Source organism: Budorcas taxicolor, chromosome 18 (genome assembly GCF_023091745.1).
Source record: "Budorcas taxicolor isolate Tak-1 chromosome 18, Takin1.1, whole genome shotgun sequence".
In the NCBI taxonomy this organism is placed as follows: Eukaryota; Metazoa; Chordata; class Mammalia; order Artiodactyla; family Bovidae; genus Budorcas; species Budorcas taxicolor.
Window position 1 is genome coordinate 36901179 of NC_068927.1, and position 17170 is coordinate 36918348.

A 17170-nucleotide genomic window follows, 5' to 3' on the forward strand; every position below is an offset into this window, starting at 1 on the left:
GAGAAGGGAATGGCAACCCACTCCAGAATTCTTCCCTGGGAAATCCCACGGACAGAGAAGCCCGGTGGGCTATAGTCCATGGCGTCGCAAAGAGTCGGACGCGACAGCACGCTCGCCTGCTCAGGCTTTGGGTTACACTGACCCACTTCCCAAAGTAGAAACCTAAACTTGCCAGTTCAGCTTGTTCCTGGGGTATGTGAGGGGTTTGGCTTAGGCAACAGAGTTGACCCGGTCTAGGCCCATCATGAGTCCATGCTCTGGGAGTGGACATGGACTGGGCAGGATATTCTGAAGCAAGTAGGGTTTGGATGGGTCCAGAAGGTGGACATTTGCTCTGCCTCAGCCCCAAGGAACTCCCCCTACCCTACTAGCGCAGGGGCGGGCTTCTGGAGGGGCGAGGCGTCCTCACCAGCCCGGAACCTTTCTTCTCCGCCCGGCTCAGGTTCCGGGAGGCGAAGCTCGGGCGGGCCGGAAGTGGAGGCGGTTAGTGGGGTTGGCGGGGCTCAGGGACGCAGCGCGGGTGGTGGTTTGTGAGCTTCGGGTGGATCGAGTATCGTGACCGGCGTCCCACTGTTTGGCCCTAGCGGGGTTGTGCCCGGCTGGACGGAGCGCGGCGGCAGTGAAACCAACGCGGCGCGGACTCAGGCGCCGGCGACTGGGCCCATGGCCTCCTCTTGCGCGAGCATCGACATCGAGGACGCCACGCAGCACCTGCGGGACATCCTCAAGCTGGACCGGCCGGCAGGAGGTGAGCCGGGACCGTGGGGGTGGGCCCCGGTGAGCGGGCAGAAGGGCAGCGCGGGCCTTGGCTGCCTTCATGGCCCTGGTGTCCCTCAGGACCAGCTCCGCATCCTTCCATCTGGTGAGGGCAGACGAGGGTTGGAGGGTCGAAGGGGCGTGCTTACCCAAGTGCGCAGAGCCCAGGATGCGATCCTTCCCCATCCCCGAGCGGTGCCGCTCTGCCCTGTCCTTCAGCATCTCGGCTGAAGGTGAGGGCTCTTCTCTGAATCCGCAAAGCCCACCAGATGTCCTGGCAGCAACGTCTCTAGTGTTCCTGGGACTGGCCCGGGTTCCCTACCCTTTTACCATAGTTCAGAGGCCTAATCTGGGCTCTGTACACCGAGTTCTGGGTCTAGAACTAGGCGCTGTGCTGAGCAGCAAAGCAACTTGCCTTTCCTTCTGGAATGCACACTCTAGGCCTGCGATTTTAAGACTGATTTTCTGGAGGAAGATGACCAACCAGTTCCTGTGTGCTCTCTGGGATTAAGGCAAATCACAGATTGCACACTGCTGATTGGATCAGGCTGCAAACATTTGCAAGCGGTAGTTAATTTCCATTTATTTCAAATTTACCTGGGTTTGCAATGGTACTTCCAGAGCTCCTCCTGCCCTCAATGAGCTGCTAGGCCACAGAGTTAATGAGGTGTAATATAATGTTCTTCTCAATGAGAGAGAGAAGTGTTTCGGTTCTATGAGGAGGATGGGGTAGGTGGGGTAGGGGCTGGTCAATGCCTGAGAAGAGCTGAGAGAAGAGCAGTATTTAGGCCAGGTCTTGTAATACAGAGAGGGACTGGGGTGTCAGGAAAGACCTTCTACAGAGAGGAAATAGCACGTGTTAATGTACCAAAGTTTTCATGGCAGATTCAGAGACCTGTGGGAAGTTGACTGGCTGGTGATGGTGGTGTGGATGTGCAGCAGCCAGAGCTGAGGACTGTGTTTCCTCAGACCCTGTTAAACCTGCTGAAAAGCCCAAACTGGCTCCTTTTGGACACAGGCGGGGGTCCTCACTGCTGGGTTCAGCTAACCTCTAATCTCTGAGAAAATCCACCTGCTGCCTGAAACTATCAAACCCCTTTCCCCAGGCCTGGAGTGTGTGCTCCTGTGACTCTCAGGCTTGGCGTGGCCCTCTCATGCTTCTTAACTGCCACAAAGGTTTGATGGAGCCTGGCACGGGTAACATGTGGCTTGTTTGTCCTCATAGTAGCCTCCCTGGAAGGGAGAGTGGTCACCTTACCTCTGAGCATCACTCACTCTGATGCAAGTGAGGTGGCCTGTAGTTTTTCCTCTTAGATTGATACTTGCTTGTCTCCTCTTACTGGAGGACAATGTGAAATCCCAGGCTGTTTTGTGACTAAAAACTTGCCAGATTCCTGAATATGAAGCCCTAGTCTCCTTGCCACCTGGGAGTTTTGGAGTAGTGTTTGAGCCTATGAGATTGCTTGAAATACAGCTAATGGTAAAGCCGATGGTAAACAACTGAAATGCTATCTGTCCTACTCATACACCCTACCCCCTAATTTCTCTCCTCTTTGGCCAGCTCCTTCATGTCCATAGTGGTTTCTTCTGAACCCATGTCTGTGTGAGGCAGTCTCCTTCCTTTCTTTCTTCCACATTTAATCATATCTTTCCATGCCTTAGGAGCCCATCCTCTCTTCCCCAGCGCCTCCACTACTTTGGTCCAGGTCCTGATATCTCTCACCTGGATTCTCAACTATCCTACATGTCACTTTAGAACAGTCAGTCCTCTGGCCATAGCAGATCATGTTACCTTCCCATTCAAAACTCTTTCGTGGCTCTCATTACCACAGGGAAAATCAAAGCACCCCAGCCTCATTCCTGAGACCTCTGCTGCCTTGTTTTCCCTCCGTCCTTCCCATGTTTGTGTTCCAGCCACAGTACTACTGTGGTCCTGACTATTCTTCTGCCCTTCTTCAAGTACACAGAGTCCTTCTCTACTGACCCAGGCCTGAATATTAACTGGCCACAGAGGGTTCTTGATGACTTACACCCCTTCCCCAGGTAGAAGAGCCTCATGCTCATCCTTGGTCCTAGCATACATTGGGTTCACCATCAGTGCTTATAGAATGAATTGAACAAAGGGCCCTCCTCCCCACTGACGTGCCTTGTTGAGTGTTCCTAGAGCACCTTATGATTCTTAAATGGAACCCTGCAGAAGGAGAGGCCAGTGGGCAGGTGGAACAAACTCGTCAGAGTGGCCCTTTCTGCCCCTAGGCCCCAGTGCAGAGAACCAGCGACCATCTAATGCCTACAATGGAGATCTCAATGGGCTCCTGGTCCCAGACCCCCTCTGCTCAGGTGACAGTGCTTCAACAAACAAGCCTGGTCTCCGAGCCATGCCACCTATTAACCTGCAGGAAAAGCAGGTCATGTGAGTGTCTGGGAGATGGTAGTGGTGATGATGGGGTCTTTGAGGTATTTGCTAACTAAAGGCATAAGGTAGGGGAAGAGGGTCTGGCAATCTGCTGCTTCCCCGCAAGACGCCCTGGGGTAGAATGCTTCACTTGGATGAGGGCCACGGACAAGGGCTTAGCCTCAGTCTGAAATTTGGGCTCCTGGTTTAGCATGGAAGGAGGGAGGTGAGCAAGAGAAGCTATGGATTTGGGGACCAGTGACTCAGGCAGAGCAGGGCATCTGGCGCTTGACGCTTTCACCAGAGTGGCTGCATCCTCTCCCCTCAACCCTGCCCATTGAGACTTCTGGTGAACAAGAGTTATGCTTGTGCACCCCCCCTCTAGCTGCCTCTTAGGAGACGACAGTTCCACTGGCATTGGAATTTTGGCCAAGGAGGTGGAGATTGTGGCCAGCAGTGATTCTAGCATCTCGAGCAAGGCACGGGGGAGCAACAAGGTGGGCACCAAAATGTTGTGGCATGTATTATGGCTGGGGCACAGTTAGGCTGTCCCTCCCCTATTCCATGCGGCCAGTTCCTATGGGGATTATCCTAACAGACAGATAGTGTACCCCAGTCTCAGGAAGCCAGTGTTGGCTGCCAAGTTTTTGTGGGAATCTGACCCCAAGAGTTGTGACTGGGTGGCTGGGCTTGCACATACGGCCTTTCCTGTCCCCGGGCATGCTGGGGGCTACTTCAGCTCCAGGAAAGCCGCCGCGGCCCTTGACTTCTGTGACCTTCTTCACTCTTGGTTCTCAGGTGAAAATTCAGCCTGTCGCCAAGTATGACTGGGAGCAGAAATACTACTATGGCAACTTGATTGCTGTGTCCAACTCTTTCTTGGCCTATGCTATTCGGGGTGAGTAGGAGCAGTACAGAGGAGGAAGGTGTTCTGCTTGACACCCCAGAGGGAAACCTCTGCGGTTGTCGGGTCACTCAGCCCCCTCAGACTGTAGAGGTTTGATGGCAGGCTCATCTGCGATGCCCCCAGCTCTGCCCAGCCCTCTGGAGCCCAGTGAGAAAACTGAGCCTCAGACTGGTAATGGCAGAGAGGCAGGCAAGGGCAGGGCTTCTCTGTTGCCACCTGGTCCTGAGTTTATTCACGGTCTACCACTCTCCTGACTCCAGCTGCCAACAACGGCTCAGCAATGGTGCGAGTGATCAGTGTCAGCACTTCAGAGCGGACCCTGCTCAAAGGCTTCACAGGCAGCGTGGCTGATCTGGCCTTTGCACATCTCAATTCCCCACAGCTGGCCTGCCTGGATGAGGCAGGCAACCTGTTTGTATGGCGCTTGGCCCTGATTAATGGCAAAATTCAGTATCCTTTCCCAGGGTGGGACGGGGGACTGGAGAAAAGTGGGTGGAGCTGGGTCTGCCAGGCCCACCGCATCATCCCTCCGACTAGCCCTTAACACCCTGCTCAGAGAGGAGATCTTGGTCCACATCCGCCAGCCAGAGGGCACTCCACTGAACCACTTCCGCAGGATCATCTGGTGCCCCTTCATCCCCGAAGAGAGTGAAGACTGCTGTGAGGAGGGCAGCCCAACGGTGGCCCTGTTGCATGAGGACCGGGTGAGGGGGCTGGGCCTGGGGGGAAAGGAAGGGGCTGAGTAGCAGTGGGGTAGTCATGGGCTGAGTGCTCACCTCCCGGTACCTGCCAGGCTGAGGTGTGGGACCTGGATATGCTCCGCACCAACCACAGCACCTGGCCCGTGGATGTCAGCCAGATCAAGCAGGGCTTCATCGTGGTAAAAGGCCACAGCACAGTAAGCCTGCAACCAACTGCCTTTCCTGCCCTCTCGCCCCACCCCACTGTGTCCCTCATCTATTCCCTGGACCCACAGCTGCCCAGACAGCTTTTCAGCACTCTGCCCATGGGACCTCTGAGCACAGAGTGACCTGTCTCCTGTGGTGCTCACATCTGACCTGGCTGTACCCCCCTGGATCTGGGCTTCTCCACAGGGCTCCATTCGGTCAGTCTTTCATACACACATGCAGATCCACTGTGGGTCAGCCTAGCTCACTTCCATCCTCACCTGAGAAGGACTTGCTCCCACCTCTAGTTAGTGGCAAAGCAAGGCTTTTTGGGTTGTTCTCAGTGCTTGAGTGAAGGGGCCCTCTCACCTGATGGGACTGTCCTGGCTACCGCAAGTCATGATGGCTTCGTCAAGTTCTGGCAGATCTACATTGAGGGACAGGATGAGCCACGGTAAGGCAGAGCCTGAGGGACTGGGCTCCCCTAGATAGGGGATCAGATCACCCACTCGGGCCCCTCATTTACCGCAGGTGTTTACATGAGTGGAAGCCTCATGATGGGCGGCCCCTCTCCTGCCTCCTGTTCTGTGACAACCACAAGAAACAGGATCCTGAGTGAGTGAGTGGGCAGGCCGGAGGGTGGTGGGCTGGATCTTGGGTTACCATAAAGGGCCCCGCCAGCCACTCAGTGCCTTGCTGCTTTGCAGGGTCCCCTTCTGGAGATTCCTCATTACTGGCGCTGACCAGAATCGGGAGCTGAAGATGTGGTGCACGGTGTCCTGGACCTGCCTGCAGACCATTCGGTAAGCAGGGGCTGTTGGGCTGGGCAGAGGCAGACTTGGTGATATGGGTCCTTTCCATCCTAAGTCTCATTTATCCTGCCTCATCCCCCCGTCCAGCTTCTCCCCAGATATCTTCAGCCCAGTGAGTGTGCCCCCCAGCCTCAAGGTTTGCCTGGACCTCTCAGCAGAATACCTGATCCTCAGTGATGTACAGCGGAAGGTAGGCTGCAGTGGGAGCAGAGTGGGTAGCACTGGGGGGACGAAGGCGTGTGTGGCTCATCTGGGGTCTTCCTAGCCCCTGAACTCAGCTGTGACCTTGCCGCCTGTGCAGGTCCTCTACGTGATGGAACTGCTGCAGAACCAGGAGGAGGGCCGGGCCTGCTTCAGCTCGATCTCTGAGTTCCTTCTCACCCACCCTGTACTGAGCTTCGGTATCCAGGTTGTGAGTCGCTGCCGGCTGCGGCACACAGAGGTGTTGCCTGCCGAGGAGGAGAATGACAGCCTCGGGGCCGGTGAGCTGCTCAGGGTCGGGGGTCTGTGTTGGGAGGCAGGGACGTGCTAAGGTACAGAGTGTCAGGGGCTTAGTCATCCACATTGTCCTTATAGACGGGACCCACGGAGCTGGTGCGATGGAGTCTTCAGCCGGCGTGCTCATCAAGCTCTTTTGTGTGCACACTAAGTAAGTGTGTTGGGGAGGGGGGCTGCCTGTTTGAGGTCAGTGCCCCTCCCTACCGTGCTGCTTCTGACTGTCATTTTCTCCCTCTGACTGTCATTTTCTTCCTCTGCTCATCCTGCAGGGCATTACAGGATGTCCAGATCCGCTTTCAGCCACAGCTGAACCCTGACGTTGTGGCCCCGCTCCCCTCGCACCCTGCCCATGAAGACTTTGGTGAGTTAGGGGTGAGGGAAGTTAGGGGAAGTTAGGCGAAGCGGGTTTTGACCAGAGTGTGAGATCTGACTCAAGTGGCAGCCTTCCCCACAGCATTTGGAGAGTCTCGGCCGGAGCTGGGCTCAGAGGGCCTGGGATCGGCTGCTCATGGCTCCCAGCCTGACCTCCGACGTATCGTGGAGTTGCCTGCACCGGCTGACTTCCTCAGTCTGAGCAGTGAGACCAAGCCCAAGCTGATGACACCTGACGCCTTCATGACGCCTAGCACCTCCCTGCAGCAGGTGTGCCTGGGAGGAGTGGGCCTCAGGGATGCCCTCCACGGCCACAGCCCTCATTCTCCATGTTTCCCCAGATCGCTGCATCTCCCAGTAGCAGCAGCAGCAGCAGCAGTAGCAGCAGCAGCAGCTCCTCTCTCACAGCCGTGTCTGCTATGAGCAGTACTTCGGCCGTGGACCCCGCCTTGCCTAGGTGAAGTGAGGGGCAGAGGGAGGAGCAGGGGCTGGTGCCAGGTGGCGCCAGGCTCTGTCTACTTACACCTCATCCTCCTGCCACCAGGCCACCTGAGGAGCTGACCTTGAGCCCCAAGCTACAGCTGGATGGTGGGCTGACCATGAGCAGCAGCAGCCTGCAGGCAAGCCCACGTGCGCTCCTGCCCGGCCTGCTCCCAGGTCCGGCCGACAAACTGACTCCCAAAGGACCTGGTCAGGTGTGTGTGTGTGGGTGTGTGAAGTGCAGGGTGGCAGGCATATGAGGGTGGGGAGGTTGGTGGCGATCTCCCAGTTTCCTATGTGCTGGTCCTACTCTGCCTCAGATGGCCCATCTTTCCCCTGAGGGTATCTTAGCCCCCGGTGTCCCTGGAGAGCAGCCCCTAGCCTCTCTTTCCCCCTCCTCTCCTGACTGTGACCATTTATGACTTGCGTCCCCATCCCCCGTGCCCCATCTCTCATCACTGCACACTCCAGTGAATCATCTCCATACTTGTTTTAGCCCTACTTCCCACCATTTAAGTCTTATCTTGGTCCCTCAGGTGCCTACTGCTGCCTCTGCACTCGCCCTGGAGCTGCAAGAAGTGGAACCCCTGGGGCTGCCTCAGGCTTCCCCCAGCCGCACCCGCTCCCCTGATGTTATCTCCTCAGCCTCCACTGCCTTGTCCCAGGACATCCCTGAGATCGCATCTGAGGCGCTGTCCCGTGGCTTTGGCGCCTCTGCTCCTGAGGGCCTGGAGCCAGACAGCATGGCCTCAGCGGCCTCGGCGCTCCACCTGTTGTCTCCACGGCCCCGGCCAGGGCCCGAGCTCGGCCCCCAGCTTAGCCTGGATGGGGGCCCTGGGGATGGGGATCGGCATAGTACCCCTTCCCTCCTGGAGGCAGCCTTGACCCAGGAGGCCACAGCCCCTGACAGTCAGGTCTGGCCTACAGCTCCAGACATCACTCGCGAGACCTGCAGCAGCCTGGCAGAGAGGTGAGGAGCTTGGAGGGTAGGCGGGGGAGTGTGCCCAGTGGTAGGGGCTTCAGGTAGAGTCATCCACCACTGACTTGGCTTGGCCCTCCTCAGCCCCCGGAATGGCCTCCAGGAAAAGCACAAGAGCCTGGCTTTCCACCGACCACCTTATCACTTGCTGCAGCAACACGACAGCCAGGACGCCAGCGCCGAGCAAAGGTAGGCATCACCCTGCACCATTCCTCTCCTGGGAGGGCCAGCCAGTGGGCAAGTGCCTATCTCTCTCCTTCCTCTTCCCCCAGTGACCATGATGATGAGGTGGCCAGCCTCGCCTCTGCTGCAGGGAACTTTGGCACCAAAGTGCCCACTCCACGTCTTCCAGCCAAGGACTGGAAGACCAAGGGATCCCCTCGGGCCTCACCCAAGCTCAAGAGAAAGGGCAAAAAGGATGACGGGTAGGAGGGGTCCTGGGGCCAGGGAGTGGGTGGTCTTCAGGCTGCCTGCGTGACGTGGCCTGAGGTGCTTCTCACCTATGGCAGGGATTCATCCTTGGGATCCCGGCTCACAGAGCACCAGGTGAGTGAGCAGAAAGAGTCCCTTTCTGCTTCTGGGACTTCCGCCTGTGGGTGTGGGGGAGGTACCCAGACCTTCCCCTGGTCTGATGTGGGGATGAGCAGGGCAGGCATCAGGTGACTTTTGGTGTTACTGGCAGGTGGCAGAAACCCCTGAGGACTGGCCGGCACTGATCTGGCAGCAGCAGAGAGAGCTGGCACAGCTGCGGCACAGCCAAGAAGAGCTGCTGCAGCGCCTGTGCGCCCAGCTTGAAGGCATGCAGAGCACTGTCACTGGCCACGTGGAGCGAGCCCTGGAGTCGAGGCACGAGCAGGAGCGTATCCTTGGGGGCAAGGGCGCAGCCGGGACAGGGAGGCAGCCATGTTCTCAGCCCAGGACGGGATGTGGGACCTCCTCCGGGTCTGTTCCTTAGCGACAGCACAGAGCGGCGACTGGAGCGGGCCCTGGCCGAGGGGCAGCAGCGAGGTGGGCAGCTGCAGGAGCAGCTGACGCAGCAGCTATCCCAGGCGCTGTCTTCAGCGGTGGCAGGGCGGCTGGAGCGCAGCATACGAGACGAGATCAAGAAGACGGTTCCTCCATGTGAGTTTCACATGGAGACTTCTGGGCGGGCCAGATTCGAAGGGCCCTCTCCCTGTCAAACCTCGTCTCATGGCTCGGCTCCTCTCTCTTTCCCCTGTCCCAGGTGTCTCCCGGAGTCTGGAGCCTGTGGCTGGCCAGCTCAGCAACTCGGTGGCCACCAAACTCACAGCTGTGGAGAGTAGCATGAAAGAGAATATCTCTAAGCTGCTCAAGTCCAAGGTGCTGTAGGGCCCAAGATAAGGGAAGTGGGTGGTGGGCATGAGCTCAAGACTTTCAACTCAGCCTTTCCTCCACTCCTAGAACTTGACAGATGCCATTGCCCGAGCAGCCGCAGACACATTACAGGGGCCAATGCAGGCTGCCTACCGGGAAGCCTTCCAGAGCGTGGTCCTGCCCGCCTTCGAGAAGAGCTGCCAGGCCATGTTCCAGCAGATCAATGACAGCTTCCGACTGGGCACACAGGAGTGTGAGTGGGGTCTTCTGCCTCAGGGAGGGAGAAGCCATCCTCTTCTCCCCATTGTCCCTCTCATGGCCCCCTTGGTCACTTTTCAGACTTGCAGCAGTTGGAGAACCACATGAAGAGCCGCAAGGCACGAGAGCAGGAGGCACGGGAGCCCGTGCTGGCCCAGCTGCGGGGCCTGGTCAGCACCCTGCAGGGGGCCACGGAGCAGATGGCGGCCACTGTGTCTGGCAGCGTTCGGGCTGAGGTGCAGCACCAGCTGCACGTGGCCGTAGGCAGGTGGGTGGCCTGGGCACGGAGCTAGGTGGTGGGTGTGGAAAGGGCCAGACCCAACCGCATATTGACCTCGTCTCCCTCACTTGCCTCGCAGCCTGCAGGAGGCGATTCTAGCACAGGTACAGCGCATCGTGAAGGGCGAAGTGAGTGTGGCTCTCAAGGAGCAGCAGGCCGCCGTCACCTCTAGCATCATGCAGGCCATGCGCTCAGCTGCTGGCACACCTGTCCCCGCTGCCCACCTCGACTGCCAAGCCCAGCAAGCCCATATCCTGCAGCTGCTACAGCAGGGCCACCTCAATCAGGCCTTCCAGCAGGTAAGCCAGGCACTGGGCCCAGGTAGAGGCCAGTGTCTCCTGACAAGACTCACGTTCTCCATCAGACTTCGGGTGGTCTGGCAGCAGACTTTTTTTGGTTCTCTTTGCCTCCAGGCCATTTCCCTTGGTTTTCCCTCTGCCTGGGCCCTGGATCCCTTTATTTCTACCTCAGTCCACCTTGCTTCGTCACTACCCTTCTCAGAAATCTTTTCTGATCCCCTAGAGTAACAGCAGCCCTTCAGTGCTCTCTCTGGGCCCCTGAGCAACTCCCTCAGGATGCCCTACTCGGCAGTTGTCCTCTCCCAGGCCACATAGCCAGACAAGCAGGCATTCCATCTTGACAACAGCTATAAACTCTGTTCTCTACTCAGGCCCTGACAGCTGCCGACCTGAACCTGGTGCTATACGTGTGTGAAACAGTGGACCCAGGCCAGGTTTTTGGGCAGCCACCTTGCCCCCTCTCCCAGCCTGTACTCCTTTCTCTCATCCAGCAACTGGCCTCTGATCTTGGCACTCGAACTGACCTCAAGCTCAGGTGAGTGGGAATAGTCGGGGACTAGAGCTGGGGTGAAGGTGGGTGAGTACTTCGAAGCAGAGACTCCCACTCCTACCTGACTCCCCTCCCTGGTGACCTCCACCAGTCCCCTCCGCCCCACCTATCTCAGGCTTTGAGACTTCCATTGTCAGCAGCCCCTCTGGGCCTCATAGCCACCAGGGGGCGTTCTCCTCTGCTGGAGGCCACCTTAGTCAGTCTTTTTCCTCCATCCCCAGCTACCTGGAAGAGGCTGTAATGCACCTGGACCACAGTGACCCCATCACTCGGGACCACATGGGCTCCGTCATGGCTCAGGTGCGCCAGAAGCTCTTCCAGTTCCTGCAGGCGGAGCCACACAACTCACTTGGCAAAGCAGCCCGGCGTCTCAGCCTCATGCTGCACGGCCTTATGACCCCCAGCCTCCCTTAGCTAAGCCTGCTTTGTCCAGGGTGAGGTGGCACTGAAGGCCAACCGACAGGCTTAGGCCAAAGTGGGGTCATGCCTGCCAGTTACCTGCTCAGGCTCCCACCTTTGGAGAGTTTTATGGGGATAGCACTGGCTGTGGTCTGCAGGGTGTGGTAGCCAGTGGGTGTAGGCTGGGCCCAGGGTGGGTATTGTGCCTTCTTGGGTTCTGCCATGCCTGGAGCATAACCCCTGGGATTATGACACCACTTAAGTTGAATTTTCCAATTTCCTTTTTACCTCCAATTTGGGTCTTTTTGTTTTTGAAAAAACATTGAGAAATTCAAGTAAATGTTTTTGGAATAAAATGGAGTATGTGTGTGCTTTTTATGTGTCTTTGGTGTGACTGATAACTGCCCTCTCTTAACCTGCCCCCTCTCTTCTCCCTATGCGGAGCTCTGTCTAGGCCATCCCATCCCAGGGGGCCTGGACACCACCCTCATCTGCCCAGCTACTCTCCCAGATCTCTCCATCTCCGAGGCAAGGGCCCCCCGCTCCGGGTCAGCTCAGCACCCCACTCTGCTCCTGGGTTCTCCTCTCTCGAGTCCCTCCCTCCTCTTTTGCCTATTGGAACTGGGGTGGGGCTTCTGGGTGGCTGAGCCCCGCCTCCCATCCAATCACAGTGCTTCCTCCCGGAGGCTGGGCCGAAGGGCTTCCTCCAAGCTGCTAGCCCTGTTAGTAGGCTCCCAGCTGGGGATGATGCGCTGCTGCTGCTGCTGCTGTCACCACCGGCAACCGCCCTGTGCGCTGGGGCTGTTGCTGTTGCTGCTGCTGTCGCCCCTCGGTGAGTGCCCGGACCCAGACCCTCCACACGCCCTCCCCACAGGCTGGGTGTAGGTTGTGTGGGAGCGGAGGCACAGCCTGCGCTGAGTGCCGAGAGCCAGGGTGGAGAGGTGAAAGGGCTTCAGGGAGGGAAGAATGTGATCAGTGACTGAAAGATGTAAAGTGAGGGGTGTGAACTGAACCCTATTTTCAGAGGGAAGAACCTCAAATTCCACAGTCTGATAAGCAGAGGTTTGACCTCTTGCAGGACTCCCAGACCAACCCTGGGATCTCTGAGGTTCTCTCCTAGGGTCGGGCCTGGATCTCAACCCCTTCTATCCTGACCCATTGGGAAACACCTGTGTTCAGGGAGGTATCTAGGCTGCAGAGAAACTGGCTTTTGCCAGGGGCCCTGTCCCCCTTACCCATGTCCATGCTCCTTCAATTGGACTGTTCTCACCTGACCTGGGGCCCAGAACTCGGAGAAAGTCAACCCCTGGGATGAGACTTCTTCCCCCATGCCCACCTATCCTGTCTGGGTCATCCTAGAAGTGGGTGGTGGCAGGTGGTCCCCAGGTGTGCCCCTTCGTTCCCTGGGGTGCCCCTTTCACGCTGAGTCACGTCCCCAGAAAGCTCCCTGGTAAACAAGCCTCTGGGGGTTGGGGGGTTGAGGGTGCACTGCCTCATCCTATCAATTAGTCTCCACCCCCACCCGCAGTCCCTGTATTTCCCCTGGCAGCAGCAGCTGCAGCGGGCGCAGGCCGCTGCGACACCATATACCAGGGCTTTGCTGAGTGTCTCGTCCGCTTGGGAGACAGCATGGGCCACGGAGGCGAACTGGAGACCATCTGCAGGTATGAGCGGGTGTGAGGGCAACATCACCCTTGGGATCTGAGCCTTTTCCCTTCCATCCCAAAGCCCCCCTGCCCCACCTAATTCCCCTAACCCCATACCCTTAACAGGTCTTGGAATGACTTCCACACCTGTGCCTCGCGAGTCCTATTGGGCTGCCCAGAGGAGGCAGCCACCGTGTGGGAGTCACTACAGCAAGAAGCTCGCCGGGCCCCACACCCAGATAACTTGCACACTCTCTGTGGCACCCCTGTGCGCCTTCAGGAGCGCGGGGTGGGCCCAGAGACCAACCAGGAAACCCTGCGGGCGACAGCGCCAATGCCCACCCCGGCGCCCACTCCCCGGCTGCTGGCAGCTGCTCTGGCGCTGGCCTGCCTCCTGGGGCCCCTGGCCTAGCCAGTCCAGTTGGGTAGTGATGCCCCCGCCTCCAGCCCTGCTCTGGTGGCTGCCGTCGGCCTCCTCAGAGCACACTTGGCTTTCATTAAAGGTATTTATATTTGTACTAAGTTCCTTCCTTTCTTTCTGCTGAGGCCTGCTTGGCTGGGGTTGAGGCCTCCAGAAACTGATCCCCAAGATGACATGGGCGGAGCTGAAGGCCACCACAGGGGACTCAGTCTTTCTCCTCACAAACACTCATTTCCCAGGGGCAGGGCAGAGCTTTCCACTGCCAGCAGGTTCCAAGAGTTCTGTCCGGGAATGTCTCTCTCTCTCTGTTCTCCCAGGCTGGCACTCCTACCTTCCTGGCCCTCCCGTGCTGGCCTGTAGGGGCCTTGTGAGGTGGTGGAGCGTCCCCATCACCCCCCCCCCCAGCCAGTCCACCCCTCTCCTAGCTTCCAGGCTCCTGACCATCTCACCTCATGCTCCCTCTGCTGAACTACCCCCTTAGCCTTCAAGACACAGCTCAGATTAAGTACCCTTTCCTCTCCTTCTCTGGGGTCATGGTTCATCTGAGGGGAGCCTGTTCCAGAAGACGGGGAACCCCCTGTTGGAGTCAACGTTGGAGTCTCTGAGGTGACCGGGAGCAGCAGAAACTGGGTCACAATGAGGGTCCTTCTGTCCTCTGCTCTGCACAAGCTTGTTCTCTGAGAAGAGGTGTGCTGCATGAGGTCAAAGAAATCCCAGAGGACTTTCTGGAAGCACAGATGAATGTGCCATGTGTGAGGAGCCCCTGTTCCTCATGGTGGAGAAGAAGAGCGAGAATCAGCATGAGCAGGATCCTGAGGGAAGAAGAAGGCCTCGGAGAGGGAGCGACCCTGTACCATCCCTGCCAGGACCCTCCACCAAGTTTACCCCTACACGACTTGAGTGAACACTGCCATGGCCTGCTCACCAGCTTCTACTCTCACTCCCTCTACTTTATTCTCCATTGAAAAACTGATCCCGATATTAAACTCTTTTTCATTGTCTGCAAGGCCCTATGTAAGTCAGCTGTGTGTCTATGTAGGATGGTTTATTCAGTCTACTGAGTAACTCCCACTCTATAGTAGCACAGAGGAATGATCTGCCTGCTCAGTCCTTGGGGTAAGGGGAGGTTTCAGAGAAGGAGCATGATAGAGAGTGATAGATAGTAAAAATGCCAGAGTGACAAATGGTGGAGGAGAAGTGGGGCTGAGTTGGAGAGGGCTTTACAAGAGGGGCCCAAGGAATCAGCTGGGAGGGGAGGACGGGTGGGAGTCCAGAACTTGTCAGGCCAGGTTTGCACTAAAGCGCGTGCTGGGGGGTTGTTGGCCCTAGGACAGAATCAGGCCTGGTAGGACCCTTGCTTAGGCTCCAAGGTGACAGGAGCCTCCAGAGACCTCCACTCTACTTCATCCAGAGGAGCCCTACTTCAGCAAGGCTTCCCAAACACCTCTCATTCCAGTTAGCTAGTTCAGTTCAGTTCAGTTCAGTTCAGTCTCTCAGTCGTGTCTGACTCTTTGCGACCCCATGAATCGCAGCAGGCCAGGCCTCCCTGTCCATCACCATCTCCCGGAGTTAGCTAAGATGCCTCAATTAACTCACTCTGCCCTGTCTTTGCTCCTGTACTTCCTTCACCTGTACTTTTATCCCCGCTTTGCCCTCCCAACCATTCCTTACCCATCTTCTCACCTAAAGGAGAAAGTTCGAGTCAAAAAAACCCAGAACCACCCCTGCTGACCACCAGTATCTTCTGGAAGGAAACGCGGGACTTTTCTTCCTCTGGATCTTTATACATCTATTCTCTGTGCTCAGAATACCCTTCCTTATTTTCTCCTGGCAAACTCCTACTTCTTGTTCAGTATTCCCTCCTCCCTATCCCTGAATCCAGGCTGAATCAGAAGCCTCCTTCAGGTCCACACAGCTCCCAGGCTTTCTTCTGTCTCAGTATTGATAGCACTGGCTCACTGGCTTGTTACTGTCTGGGTCTAGGTCAGAATCCCCCACCGTGGATTCATCAAGGGTCCTCTTTGTGTCTCCAGCACCCAACATAGGGGTGGGTATAAAGAATGCACTTGTGGGAGTGTGTAGAATGAAAAACAGAATCGCTAAAACCTGCATAGGAAATGTTACAGTCAGCAAGAGCTTGGCCTAAGAATGACTTCAGTATGGAGGGTATGTCTTCTTTGGGCTATTAACCTGAGCATACTATTGGGACGGATGGTGCTGGGGCTCCAAACCCCAAAAATCTTCCCAGAGCTACTCGAGGTGGGTGGCCAGGAGCAGCCTGCTTCCAGGAGCAGCCTGCTTCCAGGAGCAGGGGCTCTGTAGTGTTGGCCAGCCATCAAGGGGATTACCATCCTCCTGCTGTGACCTAATTTCCCCTGGTTTTTGCTCCCTAAATCCCTTCTCTTCCCTGGAATTGAGTGACCTGGAGTGTATGCATGGGGTTGGGGGTGGGGACAGAATCTGCAATCTGGCCAGGGGCTTAAGAGCTTTGTGTGTTTTATCCCAGAGCTAGAGGGAAAGGGTGGGCTGATGGCCAACTGGACTGGGTCCTAGACACAGCTGTTCAGGGCAGAGGATCATGGTAATGGTGCTTCTCACATTTGCAGCTCTGCAGACATGGAATAGCTATTGGTTCAGGGGAAAATCTGGGGGCTAGATATCCTGAGCCCAGTCGCTCTTGCATCAACGTACTTCTTTATCTCAGGGGTCTGGAGTTCTTCACCAGAGCCCAGCACCTGCCCATAGCTTGCTCAATAAATATCTGTTGAATTAATTTGCTGAATTTCTGTAAAATAGAGGTGTGGATTTCTAAACCCCATCAACCTTGGAATTCTATATTATTTTCTAACCTCACAATAACTGTGGGGGGTCAGGATTTTTATCCCCATTATACAAATAAGAAACATGAGGTTAGAGCTTCCCCTGGTAGTTCAGGGGTTGGGAATCTACCTGCCAATGCAGAGGACACAGGTTCAATTGTTGGTCCAGGAGGATCCCACATATCACCGGGCCACAACTACTGAGCCTGCATGCCTAAGAGCCTTTGCTCTGCAACAAGAGAAACCTCTGCAGTAAGAAGCCTGTACACCACAACAAAGAATAGCCCCCATTTGCTACAACTAGAGAAAGCCCAAGCACAGCAACAAAACCCCAGTTCAGACTAAATAAATAAATCTTTTAAAAAGGAAAACAAACAAACCAACATGGGATTTCGGGAGGGGAAGATATCTTCCTTAAGTTCATGCAACTGTGGAAGTGTCAGAGCTGGGATATAATTCTGTTTGGCCCCTAAGTTCATTCCTTGAAGCATCACACTAGACATATGGAGATAATTTTTAAAGTTTATTTACTTATATTTTTTTGGCCAAGCAGCTTGCAGGGAATCTTAGTTCCCCAACCAGGTATCAAACCTGTGCCCGCTGCAGTGAAAATACAGAGTCTTTACCACTGGACCACCAGGGAAGTCCCTAAAAGTTTTATTTTTTAATCTTTTATGAAGCCCAGTACATAAAACAGACCATGATGTTTTATGGTGTTAATATATGTTCAGGTTTAAAGTATAAGATTAGCTTATACAGTCAAAGACAATTCCATGTATGAAATAAGGGTTAAATAAAAATTTAAATAAACAGACAGAAATGAGGAAGATGTATGGAGATTACAATCCCTTCAATATTTGAAAGTAGTCGTGGCCGAGTGGTTAAGGCGATGGACTAGAAATCCATTGGGGTTTCCCCGCGCAGGTTCAAATCCTGCCGACTACGGTATGTTTCCCTTATGATGATTCCTGCTGGGGCATAGCCAGTTTAGAAGAATGCTATTGCCTTGGTCTTTTCCAATCTTGCTCTTTATGGTTGCTCGGTGAAAAGTTCCACATTGCACACCAACAATAATGG

The 17170-nt window shown here is 56.0% G+C and overlaps 2 protein-coding genes and 1 non-coding gene across 4 annotated transcripts; all 3 read left to right on the forward strand.

The window, feature by feature from the left end:
* Positions 1 to 495: 495 nt before the first annotated feature.
* Positions 496 to 11567, forward strand: EDC4 (enhancer of mRNA decapping 4). Of its 2 annotated transcripts, none has more exons than XM_052655357.1 (29): positions 496 to 748; positions 3013 to 3169; positions 3537 to 3648; positions 3950 to 4049; positions 4319 to 4508; positions 4615 to 4762; positions 4852 to 4956; positions 5290 to 5399; positions 5477 to 5560; positions 5653 to 5748; positions 5845 to 5947; positions 6059 to 6239; positions 6334 to 6406; positions 6525 to 6616; positions 6698 to 6897; positions 6969 to 7084; positions 7172 to 7322; positions 7644 to 8077; positions 8171 to 8275; positions 8359 to 8511; positions 8596 to 8632; positions 8769 to 8946; positions 9053 to 9208; positions 9312 to 9427; positions 9509 to 9674; positions 9761 to 9947; positions 10039 to 10258; positions 10630 to 10793; positions 11030 to 11567. In XM_052655357.1, exons 1-29 carry the CDS (start codon positions 664 to 666, stop codon positions 11220 to 11222), a joined length of 4212 nt encoding a protein of 1403 aa, XP_052511317.1. In that variant the 5' UTR covers positions 496 to 663; the 3' UTR covers positions 11223 to 11567. The 2 variants fall into 2 exon arrangements, with proteins under 2 accessions (XP_052511317.1, XP_052511318.1); XM_052655358.1 differs by having other exon boundaries at positions 6710 to 6897.
* Positions 11568 to 11664: 97 nt separating this feature from the next.
* On the forward strand, positions 11665 to 13265 carry NRN1L (neuritin 1 like). The gene is made up of 3 exons (XM_052656934.1): positions 11665 to 12039; positions 12757 to 12871; positions 12980 to 13265. Exons 1-3 carry the CDS (start codon positions 11952 to 11954, stop codon positions 13263 to 13265), a joined length of 489 nt encoding a protein of 162 aa, XP_052512894.1. The 5' UTR covers positions 11665 to 11951.
* Positions 13266 to 16956: 3691 nt separating this feature from the next.
* TRNAS-AGA (transfer RNA serine (anticodon AGA)) lies at positions 16957 to 17038 on the forward strand. The gene has a single exon. It is a non-coding gene; the product is annotated as a tRNA-Ser (tRNA).
* The last annotated feature ends 132 nt before the right edge of the window (positions 17039 to 17170 follow it).